The sequence below is a fragment of the Mustelus asterias genome, chromosome 12 (genome assembly GCF_964213995.1).
Source record: "Mustelus asterias chromosome 12, sMusAst1.hap1.1, whole genome shotgun sequence".
NCBI lineage: Eukaryota > Metazoa > Chordata > Chondrichthyes > Carcharhiniformes > Triakidae > Mustelus > Mustelus asterias.
Genome location: NC_135812.1, coordinates 43,033,751 through 43,048,310, shown reverse-complemented (window position 1 = coordinate 43,048,310; position 14,560 = coordinate 43,033,751). Strand labels below are relative to the sequence as shown.

The following is a 14,560-nucleotide window of genomic DNA, read 5'->3' as shown; positions in this document are numbered from 1 at the left end:
AAGATTGTGACTTAAAACAGGATCTGATAATTTGTACAAATTCTGGTCAGCCACTTAAAAATGTTCAACTATACCTACAGGTGCAGCTTATGAATATTAATCACAAGGACAAACAAAAGGACAAAAAAAGATGGTTGCAAACAGTAAACTGAAAATTGACACACAGTGGACTCCATATAATCAAAGTTGAATGGCTAAGCTAAGGAAAATATCTACTTGAGTGGGGCAGCACCAAGTGACACACAGGAATGTTGCAGGTGAGGAATCATGTCATGGGCAAATGACTATCCAGGGAAACTGGTCTCCATATAAAGGGCATCAATTTCAAATCTGATTCATTTTTAAAACCTATTTCTGTCAGATGACAAGCACTGCACATTGTTTCCTCTCTACCTACTTCATGAAAATGACTTGATCCCAGAAACTCTTGCAGTCAAACTGATCTGACGCAAGTGGCAACTGTAGCTTAGTTGGTAGTACTCTTGCCTCAAGAAGCTAGGTCTGTGTTTTCGGATACTCTGGAGTTGGAAGTGATTTTTCTCCTTCCAACTCTTTCAAAGTAGCTATCAGGGTAAATCTTGCAGAACCATCTGAAGTTAACAATTTAAATAGTTTCTGTTGGATGGTTTTCACCATTGTCCATAGAAAGTTTCCACTTCTGGGCAATTTGTCAGGTAAGCCCTTATGCCAGAACTTCCTGTAAGGATTCCCCAGCACGTCATTGGGGTAACCCCCAAGTGCGACGCTGGGGAAGCAGGAAGTTATGGGCCATTATGTATTTAACATGTTAAATATAGAAATTCTACAGTACTTAGCAGAGCTTCAAGGGGGAAAAAATGAACACCAAATCAGTGGAGATGACATTACAAGGGTTGACCAAATATTTGGTTGAAGAAATGAGTTTCAAGGAGTCATGAAGGTGGAGCTGGACTGCCAGAGGGGTTTAAGATGTGGAATTCAGGGGCATGGATGGGAAAGAGATAGCGGATACTTAAAAGACCAGAATTAGAGGAACTGATAATCTGACGAGGGTGATTGTTGGGCAACAGAGATAACAATGAGGAAGACTATGCAGGTATTTAAACAAGATTGAGAATTTTAAATCTGAGGAATTGGAAACTAACACAGATCAATGAGAACAGGAATGACATTTAGTCAAATATACTCAAAACAATATGAAATGCCCAATTATATGCCAACAGTTGCAACAAAAAAATTCTTTTGACGAAATACATTTTTCTCATCCAGTATCAGGCTAGGGAACAGAACTCACTACTGGAAAGACTAAATAAAACAATGCAATAATGCCAATTTAAACACCCCACTCCCGCAGCTAACATGCTAATAGATAAAAGTAACAGTGCAAAATGTTTGCTTGCAAAGAAATACATGCCTTCAATTTTCTACAGGAGCACAAAGATCAAGGGGCAAATCTCCCATCCCATTGTGGGGAGTCCCGCTGCCACTCTGCATCTGAGCTAAGAGACAGAGGGAGGGAGGCCAGCAATCAGGGCTCCAGCAATCAGGAGGCTGGTAGACAAATGTGCAGTGGTACCTTCGGCACTTTGCTGCCAGCCTCCCGGGTGGGAATAGGCCCCCGCCCACTGATTCAACATGGTTCTTTTTGAAACTCCCACGAAAAAAACCAGCGTGATTTACTCCAGTTTTCACGTGAATTCAACACGTAGAATTTTAGGGGGAGAATCCCGTCCCAGGTATACAATCAAATCCGCTCTTAGTTGCGGATTATGCCTTAAAAAAAAATCACTGAGAAAGTGCCTTAAACAATTACCTTGGTAAGACTTTGATTGGTTAGCTGCCTCAGTATCGCTGGCTTCTGAAGTAGTCGCACTAGGCCCTGTTACAAAAAGATGTGTTTTTTTTAAAACTTTCATTACAAACTTTACAGCAAATATATCAGACAGACAGAAAAATACTTCAGTCAATTAAGCTTGCTGCATACAGTAATGACAGGTTGACTATTATGGATCCATTGCTCTTAATCTCCAAGGACAGCCAAATACAGATACATAAATGCTAAGTAATTCAGGAACACAGGAATTAGGAGCGAGTGTAGGCAATTCAGCCCTTCGAGCCTGCTCGGCCAGTCTATGTTATCATGGCCAATCTCCATCTGATCCTAACTCCACTTCCCTGCCTCTTCCCCACAGCCTTTTATCCTGCTTTTGATCAAATATTTATCTATCTCTTTCTTGAATCCATTGATTGATTCTGCATCCACTGCATTCTGGGGCAGTGAGTTCCATAGGAAGAAAAATGAAAATCCCTGCCCCATACTCAAAGCCATAAAAATAAGTTTCAGAAAACTACAGTAACCAAGTGAAACAATGTGCAATATCCCAGCAACCTTTCATTTGCTGTGATATCATAAGAACTTAAGAACTAGGAGCAGGAGTAGGCCATCTGGCCCCTCGAGCCTGCTCCGCCATTCAACAAGAACATGGCTGATCTTTTTGAGGACTCAGCTCCACTTACCCGCCCGCTCACCACAACCCTTAATTCCTTTACTGTTCAAAAATTTATCTATCCTTGCCTTAAAAACATTCAATGAGGTAGCCTCAACTGCTTCACTGGGCAGGGAATTCCACAGATTCACAACCCTTTGTGTGAAGTAGTAACTCCTCAACTCAGTCCTAAATCTGTTTCCCCTTATTTTGAGACTATGCCCCCTAGTTCTAGTTTCACCCGCCAGTGGAAACAACCTCCCTGCTTCTATCTTATCTATTCCCTTCATAATCTTATATGTTTCTATAAGATCTCCCCATATTCTTCTGAATTCCAATGAGTATAGCCCCAATCTACTCAGTCTCTCCTCATAAGCCAACCCTCTCAACTCCGGAATCAATCTAGTGAATCTCCTCTGCACCCCTCCAGTGCCAGTATATCCTTTCTCAAGTAAGGAGACCAAAACTGTACACAGTACTCCAGGTGTGGCCTCACCAGCACCTTATACAGCTGCAACATAACCTCGCTGTTTTTAAACTCCATCCCTCGAGCAATGAAGGACAAAATTCCATTTGCCTTAATTACCTGCTGCACCTGCAAACCAACTCCTTAAGATTCCTGCACAAGGGCACCCAGGTCCCTCTGCACAGCAGCATGCTGCAATTTTTTACCACTTAAATAACAAGTCCATTTTGCTGTTATTCCTACCAAATGGATGACCTCACATTTACCAACATTGTATTCCATCTGCCAGACCCTCGCCCACTCACTTAGACTATCTATATCCCTTTGCAGACCTTCTTTGCAGACCGGGCGGCACAGTGGTTAGCACTACTGCTTCACAGCTCCAGGGACCTGGGTTCGATTCCCGGCTTGGGTCACTGTCTGTGTGGAGTTTGCACATTGTCCTCGTGTCTGTGTGTGTTTCCTCCGGGTGCTCCGGTTTCCTCCCACAGTCTAAAGATGTGCGGGTTAGGTTGATTGGCCATGCTAAAAAATTGCCCCTTAGTGTCCTGAGATGCGTAGGATAGAGGGATTAGTGGATAAAATATGTACGGATATGGGGGTAGGGCATGGGTGGGATTGTGGTCGGTGCAGACTCGATGGGCCGAATGGCCTCTTTCTGTACTGTAGGGTTTCTATGATTCTATGATCTATGATTCAGCGTCCTCTGCACACTTTGCTCTTCCACCCATCTTAGTGTCATCTGCGAATTTTGACACACTACACTTGGTCCCCAACTCCAAATCATCTATGTAAATCGTAAACAATTGCGGTCCCAACACTGATCCCTGAGGCACACCACTGGTCACTGATCGCCAACCAGAAAAACACCCATTTACCCCCACTCGTTGCTTTCTGTTAGTTAAACAATCCTCTATCCATGCTAATACATCACCCGTAACACTGTGCACCTTTACCTTATGTAGCAGTCTTTGGTGCGGCATCTTGTCAAATGCCTTCTGGAAATCCAGATACACCACTTCCATAGGTTCCCCATTCTCCATTGCGCATGTAATGTTCTCAAAGAATTCCACCAAATTAGTCAAACATGACCTGCCCATCATGAACCCATGCTGCATCTTACCAATGGGACAATTTGTATCCAGATGTCTCGCTATTTCTTCCTTGATGATAGTTTCAAGCATTTTCCCTACTACAGAAGTTAAGCTAACCGGCCTATAGTTACCTGCCTTTTGTCTACCTCCTTTATCATTTGCTGTGTGAAAAAAGCTTTTCCGCATCTTTTCCCAATCACCTTAAATCTGTGGCGTCTTGTTCTCAAACGCCCCTACCAATGGGACCAGTTTTCCCCCCATCTACTGACACTACTCCTCATGATTTGAATACCTTTGTCAAATCTCCTCTTACATTCCCAAATTCTCCAATCTATGTAACTGAAATTGTTTAACTCTGAAACCAATCTGATGAATCTTTTCTGTAACTTTTTAAATGTTTTTACATCCTTCCTAAATTGCGCTGCCTAGAACTGGACTCAATATGCCAATCCAGCTCTACACCAGTTTAATGCAAGTTCCCTATTTTGGTACCCAATGGATCTATTATATTAGTAGAGCCTTATTAACAACCTCTCACCCTGTCCTGTTACCTTCAGCTCCTGCACCCTCTTTGGAATTGTACCCTTCATTTTATATTGTTGATCTGTGTTCTTCCTACCAAACTGAATCACTTCTCACTTCTGCGTTTAATTTCACCTGCCACTTGCCCATTCATTCCACCACCTCTCTATATCCCCTTGAAGTTCTGCACTATCCTCCTCACAGTTCACAATACTTCCAAGTTTTGCATCATCCACAAATTTTAAGATTGTGCTCTGTACACCCAAGTCTAGCTCATTAATATATATCAGGAAGAGCAAAGATCCTAACTTCAACCCCTAAACATCAATTAACAACCATTGTTTCCTGTCACTCGGTCAAATTTGTACCCATGTTGCTACAGTCCCTTTTATTCCATGAGCTTTGACTTTGCCCACAAGTCTGTAGAGTGGCACTTTATCAAGTTCATGTACATCACATGGACAGCATTACCTCCACCCAGCCGCTCTGTAACCTTATTAAAAAACTTCAGTCAAATACCATTAGCCTGTAACAAATCCATGCTGGCTTTCCTTCATGAACCCACATTTGCCAAATGACTATTCATTCTGTCACGAGTTATCGTTTCTAGAAGCTTCCCCCAACACGGAGTTAAACCGTGGTTGCTGGGCTTATTGTTTTGAACAAGGATGCAACATTTGAAATTCTCCATTCCTCTGGCACCACCTCAGAGTCTTAAAGCAGATTGGAAAATTACAGCCAATGCCTCTACTATTTCCATTCTCACTTCCCTCAATATTCTTGGATGCACCTTACATAGAACATAGAACAGTACAGCACAGAACAGGCCCTTCGGCCCACGATGTTGTGCCGAGCTTTATCTGAAACCAAGATCAAGCTATCCCACTCCCTATCATCCTGGTGTGCTCCATGTGCCTATCCAATAACCGCTTAAATGTTCCTAAGGTGTCTGACTCCACTATCACTGCAGGCAGTCCATTCCACACCCCAACCACTCTCTGCATAAAGAACCTACCTCTGAAATCCTTCCTGTATCTCCCACCACGAACCCTATAGTTATGCCCCCTTGTAATAGCTTCATCCACCCGAGGAAATAGTCTTTGAACGTTCACTCTATCTATCCCCTTCATCATTTTATAAACCTCTATTAAGTCTCCCCTCAGCCTCCTCCGCTCCAGAGAGAACAGGCCTAGCTCCCTCAACCTTTCCTCATAAGACCTACCCTCCAATCCAGGCAGCATCCTGGTAAATCTCCTCTGCACTCTTTCCAGCGCTTCCACATCCTTCTTATAGTGAGGTGACCAGAACTGCACACAATACTCCAAATGTGGTCTCACCAAGGTCCTGTACAGCTGCAGCATAACCCCTCGGCTCTTAAACTCCAACCCCCTGTTAATAAAAGCTAACACACTATAGGCCTTCTTCACAGCTCTATCCACTTGAGTGGCAACCTTTAGAGATCTGTGGATATGAACCCCAAGATCTCTCTGTTCCTCCACAGTCTTCAGAACCCTACCTTTGACCCTGTAATCCACATTTAAATTAGTCCTACCAAAATGAATCACCTCACATTTATCAGGGTTAAACTCCATTTGCCATTTTTCAGCCCAGCTTTGCATCCTATCTATGTCTCTTTGCAGCCTACAACAGCCCTCCACCTCATCCACTACTCCACCAATCTTGGTGTCATCAGCAAATTTACTGATCCACCCTTCAGCCCCCTCCTCGAAGTCATTAATAAAAATCACAAATAGCAGAGGACCAAGCACTGATCCCTGCGGCACTCCGCTAGCAACCTGCCTCCAATCCGAAAATTTTCCATCGACCACCACCCTCTGTCTTCGATCAGACAGCCAGTTACCTATCCAATCGGCCAACTTTCCCTCTATCCCACACCTCCTCACTTTCATCATAAGCCGACCATGGGGGACCTTATCAAACGCCTTACTAAAATCCATGTATATGACATCAACTGCCCTACCTTCATCAACACACTTAGTTACCTCCTCAAAAAATTCTATCAAATTTGTGAGGCACGACTTGCCCTTCACGAATCCATGCTGACTATCCCGGATTAATCCGCATCTTTCTAAATGGTCGTAAATCCCATCTCTAAGGACCTTTTCCATCAATTTACAAACCACCGAAGTAAGACTAACCGGTCTATAATTACCAGGGTCATTTCTATTCCCTTTCTTAAACAGAGGAACAACATTCGCCATTCTCCAGTCCTCTGGCACCATCCCCGTGGACAGCGAGGACCCAAAGATCAAAGTCAAAGGCTCTGCAATCTCATCCCTTGCCTCCCAAAGAATCCTAGGATACATTTCATCAGGCCCAGGGGACTTATCGACTTTCAGTTTATTCAAAACTGCTAGTACATCCTCCCTCCGAACATCTATTTCCTCCAGCCTCTTTGCCTGGAACACCTTCTCTTCCTCAAAAACATGGCCCCTCTCCTTGGTGAACACTGAAGAAAAGTATTCATTCATCACCTCGCCTATCTCTACTGACTCCATACACAAGTTCCCACTACTGTCCTTGACCGGCCCTAACCTCACCCTGGTCATTCTTTTATTCCTCACATAAGAGTAAAAAGCCTTGGGATTTTCCTTGATCCGACCCGCCAAGGACTTCTCGTGTCCCCTCCTAGCTCTCCTAAGCCTCTTTTTCAGCTCATTCCTTGCTAACTTGTAACCCTCAATCGAGCCATCTGAACCTTGTTTCCTCATCCCTACATAAGCTTCCCTCGTCTTTTTCACAAGACATTCCACCTCTTTCGTGAACCATGGTTCCCTCACTCGGCCATTTCCTCCCTGCCTGACAGGGACATACCTATCAAGGACATCCAGTATTTGTTCCTTGAAAAAGTTCCACTTTTCATTAGTTCCTTTCCCTGACAGTTTCTGTTCCCAACTTACGCCCCCTAATTCCTGCCTAATCGCATCATAATTACATCTCCCCCAATTGTAAACCTTGCCCTGCCGTACGGCCCTATCCCTCTCCATTGCAATAACAAAAGATACCGAATTGTGGTCACTATCTCCAAAGTGCTCTCCCACAACCAAATCTAACACTTGGCCCGGTTCATTTCCCAGTACCAAATCCAATGTGGCCTCACCTCTTGTCGGCCTATCCACATATTGTGTCAGGAAACCCTCCTGCACACACTGCACAAAAACTGCCCCATCCGAACTATTCGACCTACAAAGGTTCCAATCAATATTTGGAAAGTTAAAGTCCCCCATGACAACTACCCTGTGACCCCTACACATATCCGTAATCTGCTTAGCAATTTCTTCCTCCACATCTCTATTACTATTTGGGGGCCTATAGTAAACACTTAACAACGTGACCGCTCCTTTCCTATTTCTAACCTCAGCCCATATTACTTCAGTGTGCAGATCCCCCTCGAAGTGCCTTTCCGCAGCCATTAAACTATCCTTGATTAACAATACCACTCCTCCAGTTCTTTTACCAGCTTCCCTACACTTAGTGAAACATCTATACCCCGGAACGTCCAACAACCATTCCTGTCTGTGTTCTACCCACGTCTCCGTAATGGCCACAACATCGTAGTCCCAAGTACCAATCCACGCCCCAAGTTCATCTACCTTGTTCCGGATGCTCCTTGCATTGAAGTAGACACACTTTAACCCACCTTCCTGTCTACCGGTACCCACCCTTGACCCTGATACCTTCCCCAATACCTCACCACCCTCACTGACTTCTGGACTACAACCCCTTTTCCCACTCCCCTGACAAATTAGTTTAAACCCCCCTGAAGAGCCGTAACAAATTTCCCTCCTAGGATATTGGTGCCCCTCTGGTTCAGGTGCACCCCATCCTATTTGTACAGGTCCCACCTTCCCCAGAATGTGTTCCAATTATCCACGTATCTGAAACCCTCCCTCCTACACCATCCCTGCAACCACATGTTTAACTGCACTCTCTCCCTGTTCCTCAACTCGCTATCACGTGGCACCGGCAACGTACCAGAGATGACCACATGTTTTGTCTTGGCTCTCAGCTTCCAGCCCAGCTCCAGAAATTCCTGCTTTAAATCCCCGTCCCTTCTCTTACCTATGTCATTGGTACCAATGTGTACCACGACTTGTGGCTGTTCCCCCTCCCCCTTCAGAATCCGGAAAACACGGTCTGAGACGTCACGGACCTTGGCATCCAGTAGGCAACATACCATCCGTGAGTCTCTTTTGCTGCCACAGAACCTCCTATCTATCCCTCTAACTAACGAGTCTCCAATTACTATTGCCCTCCCACTCTCACATAGTCTTGTTGTCTTATGAATTTTCAAATACCGACAGTCCATCCAATAACTCCTTATCAATTTTAAACCTTTCTAGTGACTGAATTTCCTCCTCTTTCAATATGGCCTGGGCAGCAATCTTTTCCTTGGTAAAGACAGATGCATATATTCATTTAACACCTCAGCCATTACCCCAGCTTAATGCACAAATCCTCTTTCTGATCCCTAATTGGCTCCACTTCTCTTTTGACCACTACTTTACTAGTTATATGCCTGCAAAGACGTTTAGATTCCGTTTTATGTTAGCTGCCAATCCCTTTTCATAGTCTCTTTGCTTCTCTTATTTGCTTTTCAATTCACTTCCGAATCTTCCTCAGGTCAGCCTGGCTACCATTTATTCACAGACAAATTTATTCCACGCCACCTCTTGTAACGATTTCACCCAATTTTTAATTCTTACCATTGCCCTTTGTCTATTTTCCACTAATTGTATGCACTCCCCAAGACACTAATGCACCATTGTATTTATTCATTCATTCTTGCATGTGCACACACACACACACTTTTCACTCACCATTCAGGCTCAAACCATTTCTCTTTCCCACCTTCTTCCTCTCTGCTAGTTAGTCCATTATATTGCCGATTGAAGTCAGAATCTACCTTTCTTCCCCCTTTCTCGACCTTCCTTGTATACTTTCCTTCCCTCTCTGCTCAAGACCCCCTCTTTCCCTTAAATTTTTGTAATTTGGACCATGTTCAATTTACAGAAGCAGTTACAACTTGCAACAAGCCACATTAGACACAATGAAGCAATGGTGTGCATAGACTAAACAGCATCAAGCTAAAATGTTACAAATTCAACGCCTATATTAACAGATAGACATCAACATAATTTTGATTTCATTAAATCATGCTGAACATGTATTTATCACATGCCAAAAGTCAGAAATAATAAACTGGATTGCCATATTACCTTGAACACTGTATCGATAATAACCTGGATCCTCTGGCTCAGCTTTGATTGCAACAGATGTGCCTGAAATAATTTAGAAAAATGAAAATGTACAGCAAAAATCTAATTTCATACACAAAGAAATAAAATTTCTTTTTTCCTGCTTTCCCTCTCATTTTCCTCCTTCCCGGGGACAGAATCTATATTGGGAGGGGAGTGTGAATGAGGGACTGAATGAACACTGAGATAGAGAGTGAGCTGAACACACTTTCACTCACTCGAACGGTCATCTTCATTAAGTTATGGTGAATACCTTGATAACATTACTGTTAACTCCTCTTAATTTTTGCTCAGCCAATGAAAAACTCAAAAGTTTCTCTACCCTCCCCTCATTACTGAAGTCTCTGGTAAAATCTTACACTTGAAAAAAGCAAGTCGCATCTGATGTTTTACCAAGGTTTTTGAGGAAATAATACAAGGCATTAATAAAGGGTATAATGGCGTTTTTAATGTTGATTTTAAAAAGTTGATAAAAGGTTCTACATAAAAAGATTAATGATAATATCAAGGACATGGTATTAAAGCAAATGCACAGCAAAATTAGTAAGTTGGCTAAAGAAGAGTGAATATTTTTGGATTGGAGAATACATTTAGCATATCAAGTTTATAAAAGAACAAAACAAAGAGGATCAAAACCAGAAAATACTGGAAAATCTCAGCAGGTTTGACAACATCTGTGGAGAGAAAATAGAGCCAACGTTTCGGGTCTGGATGACCCTTTGTCAAGAGCTTTTTTTGATGGAAAGATTTTAGAAGTGAAAAACGAAAATAATAATATAAAATAATAAAAATGGATAAATAAGATAAAAAGAAGAAATGAAATAAAAGGAGGGGGGTGGAGGAGAGAGCACATTCTGTGGTGAACCATCATTGGTTCCCACCAGGTAGTACTGAGCCAGGGTCTGGCCAGTACTATGAGTCTGTATATATGTTGCTGTTGGGGTTAGGGTTAGGTTGTTCTACATGTTACTGTTGGGGTTAGGGTTGGGCTGTTCTACCTGTATTATAGTTATTATGGTACATCCCAGTCGGACTCCGCCTCCTGGGAGAGGTATAAAGGTCACTGCTCTGTCTGGGACCCTTCAGTCTGGGATCGTGTATTATATATGGTAGCTCTATTGTAGTAGTCAATAAAAGCCTTTATTTCCTCGAGCATCTCTAGCCTCGTGAGTTATATCGCGCATCAATTTTATTGACTACTAATTGAACTCACGTCGTTGAAAAAAAAAGAAAACGATACAGAGAGCATGGAGCAAATGTTAAAACCCGAACGTCTTACGCTGGACCCACGTGCGGTGGGCGCCTCCAACACCTTCGACCACTGGTTGAAATGTTTTCAGGACTACCTCGAAGCCTCCGCAGCGGTCACCACGGACGACGACAGACTCCGGGTCCTCCACGCGAGGGTAAGCGACGCTGTATATCTAGCGATCCGTGCGGCCACCGACTACAAAGGGGCCCTCGAGCTTCTTAAGAAGCGCTATATTAAACCGCCAAACGAGATGCATGCTCGATATCTCTTAGCCACTCGATGACGGCAGCCCGGCGAAACGACGGAACAGTATGCGTGCGAGCTCCTACAGCTAGCCAGGGGCTGTAACTGCAAAGCAGTGTCGGCAGACCAGAACATGAACGACCTCGCTCGAGATGCGTTTGTGGCAGGAATCGGATCATCTTATATCCGACTTCGGCTGTTGGAGCAAGGTAATCTCGATCTCACTAAATCTATAGAGCTAGCGGATACGCTAGAAACGCCTCCAAAAGCCTGGCGATGTATCCCGAAGACCACGTGGAGACAGCGTGGCAGGAGCAGTCACAGATCCCACTTCGTCCAGCGGGTCCGAAAAGCTGCGTGATGGCGTGCCCACCCTCGGGCCTGACGACGGCAGCAGCTCCGGGCGGCCCGCGGTGTTACTTCTGTGGGGGAGTGAAGCACAATCGGCAGAGATGTCCCGCTAAAGCGGTGTTGTGCTCCGCCTGCGGCAAGAAGGGGCATTATTCGAAGGTATGTCGATCCAAACTTACTTCCAGGAACAGCAGTGCGGCGTGCGACTCCCCGGAGCCGGGTTCTTCGTCGTCGGCGTCGTCAAGGGTTTCTTCCACGTGCGAGGCCAGGACGTCGCCATTCCAGACGACGGAGTCGCAAGAGACGCGCAACCACCAGGGGTCGCTGATTTTGGCGCCATCGCCCACGTGCGACCTATGGGAGCAGCCATTTTGGTCGGCACCAACCGCGAATGACCAGCAGGGGTCGTCATCATCCATCTCAGCTGCCTGCAGTGGCACTCACGAACCAACAGTGGCGTCGATCATCCTGGACCAGGCAAAGCCTCACAGACTCGACAAGTCCATGATGGACATACAGGTAAACAAACGCACGATTTATTGTCTGTTTGACAGTGGGAGCACGGAGAGCTTTATTCACCCAGACGCCGTGAAGCGGTGTGGCCTCCAGATCCAGCCTGCCAAGCAGACAATTTCAATGGCGTCACGGTCCCGGTCTGTCACCGTGCTAGGGAGTTGCGTGGTAAATCTAACGGTGCAGGGCACGGTTTACGAGAGCTTCAAGCTCCTGGTGTTACCGCACCTTTGCGCGCCAATACTCCTCGGACTAAATTTCATGGTCCACTTGAAGAGTGTAACCCTGCAGTACGGTGGGCCACTCCCTCCGCTTTCAGTGGGAGAACAGCAGCCTCCAAATTGCCCAACGCGCTCCACCTGTAGCCTCTCGACGCTTAAGATTACCACACCCTCCTTATTCCAGAATCTTGTGCCAGGCTGCAAGCCCATCGTGACTAAGGGTAGGCGTTACAGCGCTGAGGATCGGATTTTTATTCGATCTGAGGTTCAGCGGCTCCTCAAGGAAGGGATCATACAACCTAGCGCTAGTCCTTGGAGAGCGCAGGTCGTGGTGGTCAAGAGTGGGAACAAACCCCAGATGGTCATTGACTACAGTCAGACCATTAATAGATACACGCAGCTGGATGCGTATCCCCTCCCGCACATTTTTGACATGGTCAACCAGATTGCGCAGTACCGGGTGTTCTCCACCATCGACCTCATTTAGGTTTCCTACCATTAACACTACACCCACCCACACCCAGCATCGTCAGGTTGTACAAATTTTCCCTGCGAAAGCTTATTGCAACCTCAGCTATAAACATGTAAACAATGCATCCTAAGAAAATTCTCAATGAAATCAACATGGACTTTATCAATTGATCTGAAATGCCTTCAGTTAAAGGTTTAAGCATAATGGGAACAGCCTTTTTCTATAGATAATTCACACTGTTAGTTATGATTTTGCTTTACATAACTGCCTGTGTTTGATATTGTCCCTTCTGAGAGACATTCAAAGCAACTCAAATAACACATACGCTCTCATCACTAAGGCCTGTTTGGATGCACAAGTTATTTTTTTTCACCATAAAAATTCAGAGGAGTATGTGATCAAGTATTTAAGGAAAGATTTGAATAAATTGGGATTGTGCTTGGAAATATCTCAGATAATTTCAGAGGTACAAAAGTATAAACAAACACAAACTTGTATATCTAAAATGTTTCTTGAAAGTGAATTGAGAGGTGAGAAGATGGGGATAATTTCAAACTACTAAAAATGTAAATTCAAGACTAAAATCAGCTTCAACGCTCAATACTTTACTTTGATGGGTGCTACTGTTACGATAAGTAATCACTACTTTCTTTCCTTTTTCCACTTCTCCCCGTGTTAAATGGGGTCGCCACAATGCTGGCTGATCACCTTCATATCCAAGATCAATTTTTTTGGATTTGGTGTATGGTTTCACAGAAAATACTCTTTTCTGCCAACCCTCCTCCATTTTATCCAGGTTGGTGATCAACAATGATACACATTGGCCTTCCTGTGGTTAGGTTCTTTCATAACCAACAATTCCTGGAGTGGGACTTGAAACCAGGGCCTTCAGGCTCAAACACTAGGTGGTTAAATAAAGCAAAGCCATAACTACCAATTACTACATTTTCATAAAATACCAGTAAATTCAGAAGGAAGTTAAATAACACAAGTAACCATAAAAAATGAAATTTTAAGTGGCTACTGGTAACATGTCAACTTGTGTGATGATACATGTGCAATTAATATATATTTTTTCTTGTTTTGAGAATGTTTAAAATTAGATTTATTTTTCTGCAGTAAGCCAGCGTGAGAATATATTTAGCTCAGCGTGTAAAAGCAAGTTAGTTACTAATCTCAGAAAGGAATTTGTTACTTTCACAGCATAGATGGGCTTTTGCTTAAACCAAGAGTTCCCTTGGGAGGTTGACTGACAGGGTAATGTGATAATGCAAGAGAGAGAGGTTTACAAGTCTAGAGGCATGTACAGGTAGTTCCTGAGAACACACTCTCCAAAATCTCTGGAAGTTTCAAGACTGTTAACAATTTTCAGCAAGTAAATTTATGGTTGCTAACTGTATTTAAAGTGGCTTTTGAAATGTTGCTTTTTTGGAACTGAAACAGTCATAAGCTAGAAAGTAAAGTAGCTTCCTTTCAATATTAAATATTGTTCAACTGTTAACAGTTAAGCGGCTTCATTTGTTAGTTTTATTTAAACTGTTTTAAATTAAGTTTGTTTTACTATTAAAGATTCCTAATTAGTCAGCGGAATCATTCTTGAAAGAAAGTATTCTTTCCTCACAATTATGTCAAAATAGAAAAATTGTTGAAGTCTAGTCTGGCTTCCTAATGTTATTTGGGAT

The 14,560-nt window shown here is 43.7% G+C and overlaps 1 protein-coding gene across 20 annotated transcripts in view; it reads right to left on the bottom strand.

The window, feature by feature from the left end:
* The window catches only part of LOC144501393 (general transcription factor II-I-like), a 148,157-nt gene that overhangs the window by 67,252 nt on the left and 66,345 nt on the right, over nt 1-14,560 (bottom strand). For all 20 annotated transcript variants that reach the window (XM_078225092.1, XM_078225100.1, XM_078225096.1 and 17 more), the window contains 2 exons: nt 9,788-9,850; nt 1,793-1,858 (listed from right to left, as the gene is read on the bottom strand). In XM_078225092.1, the coding sequence (XP_078081218.1) occupies nt 1,793-1,858; nt 9,788-9,850 (129 nt within the window). The remainder of the gene's footprint in view (nt 1-1,792; nt 1,859-9,787; nt 9,851-14,560) is intronic.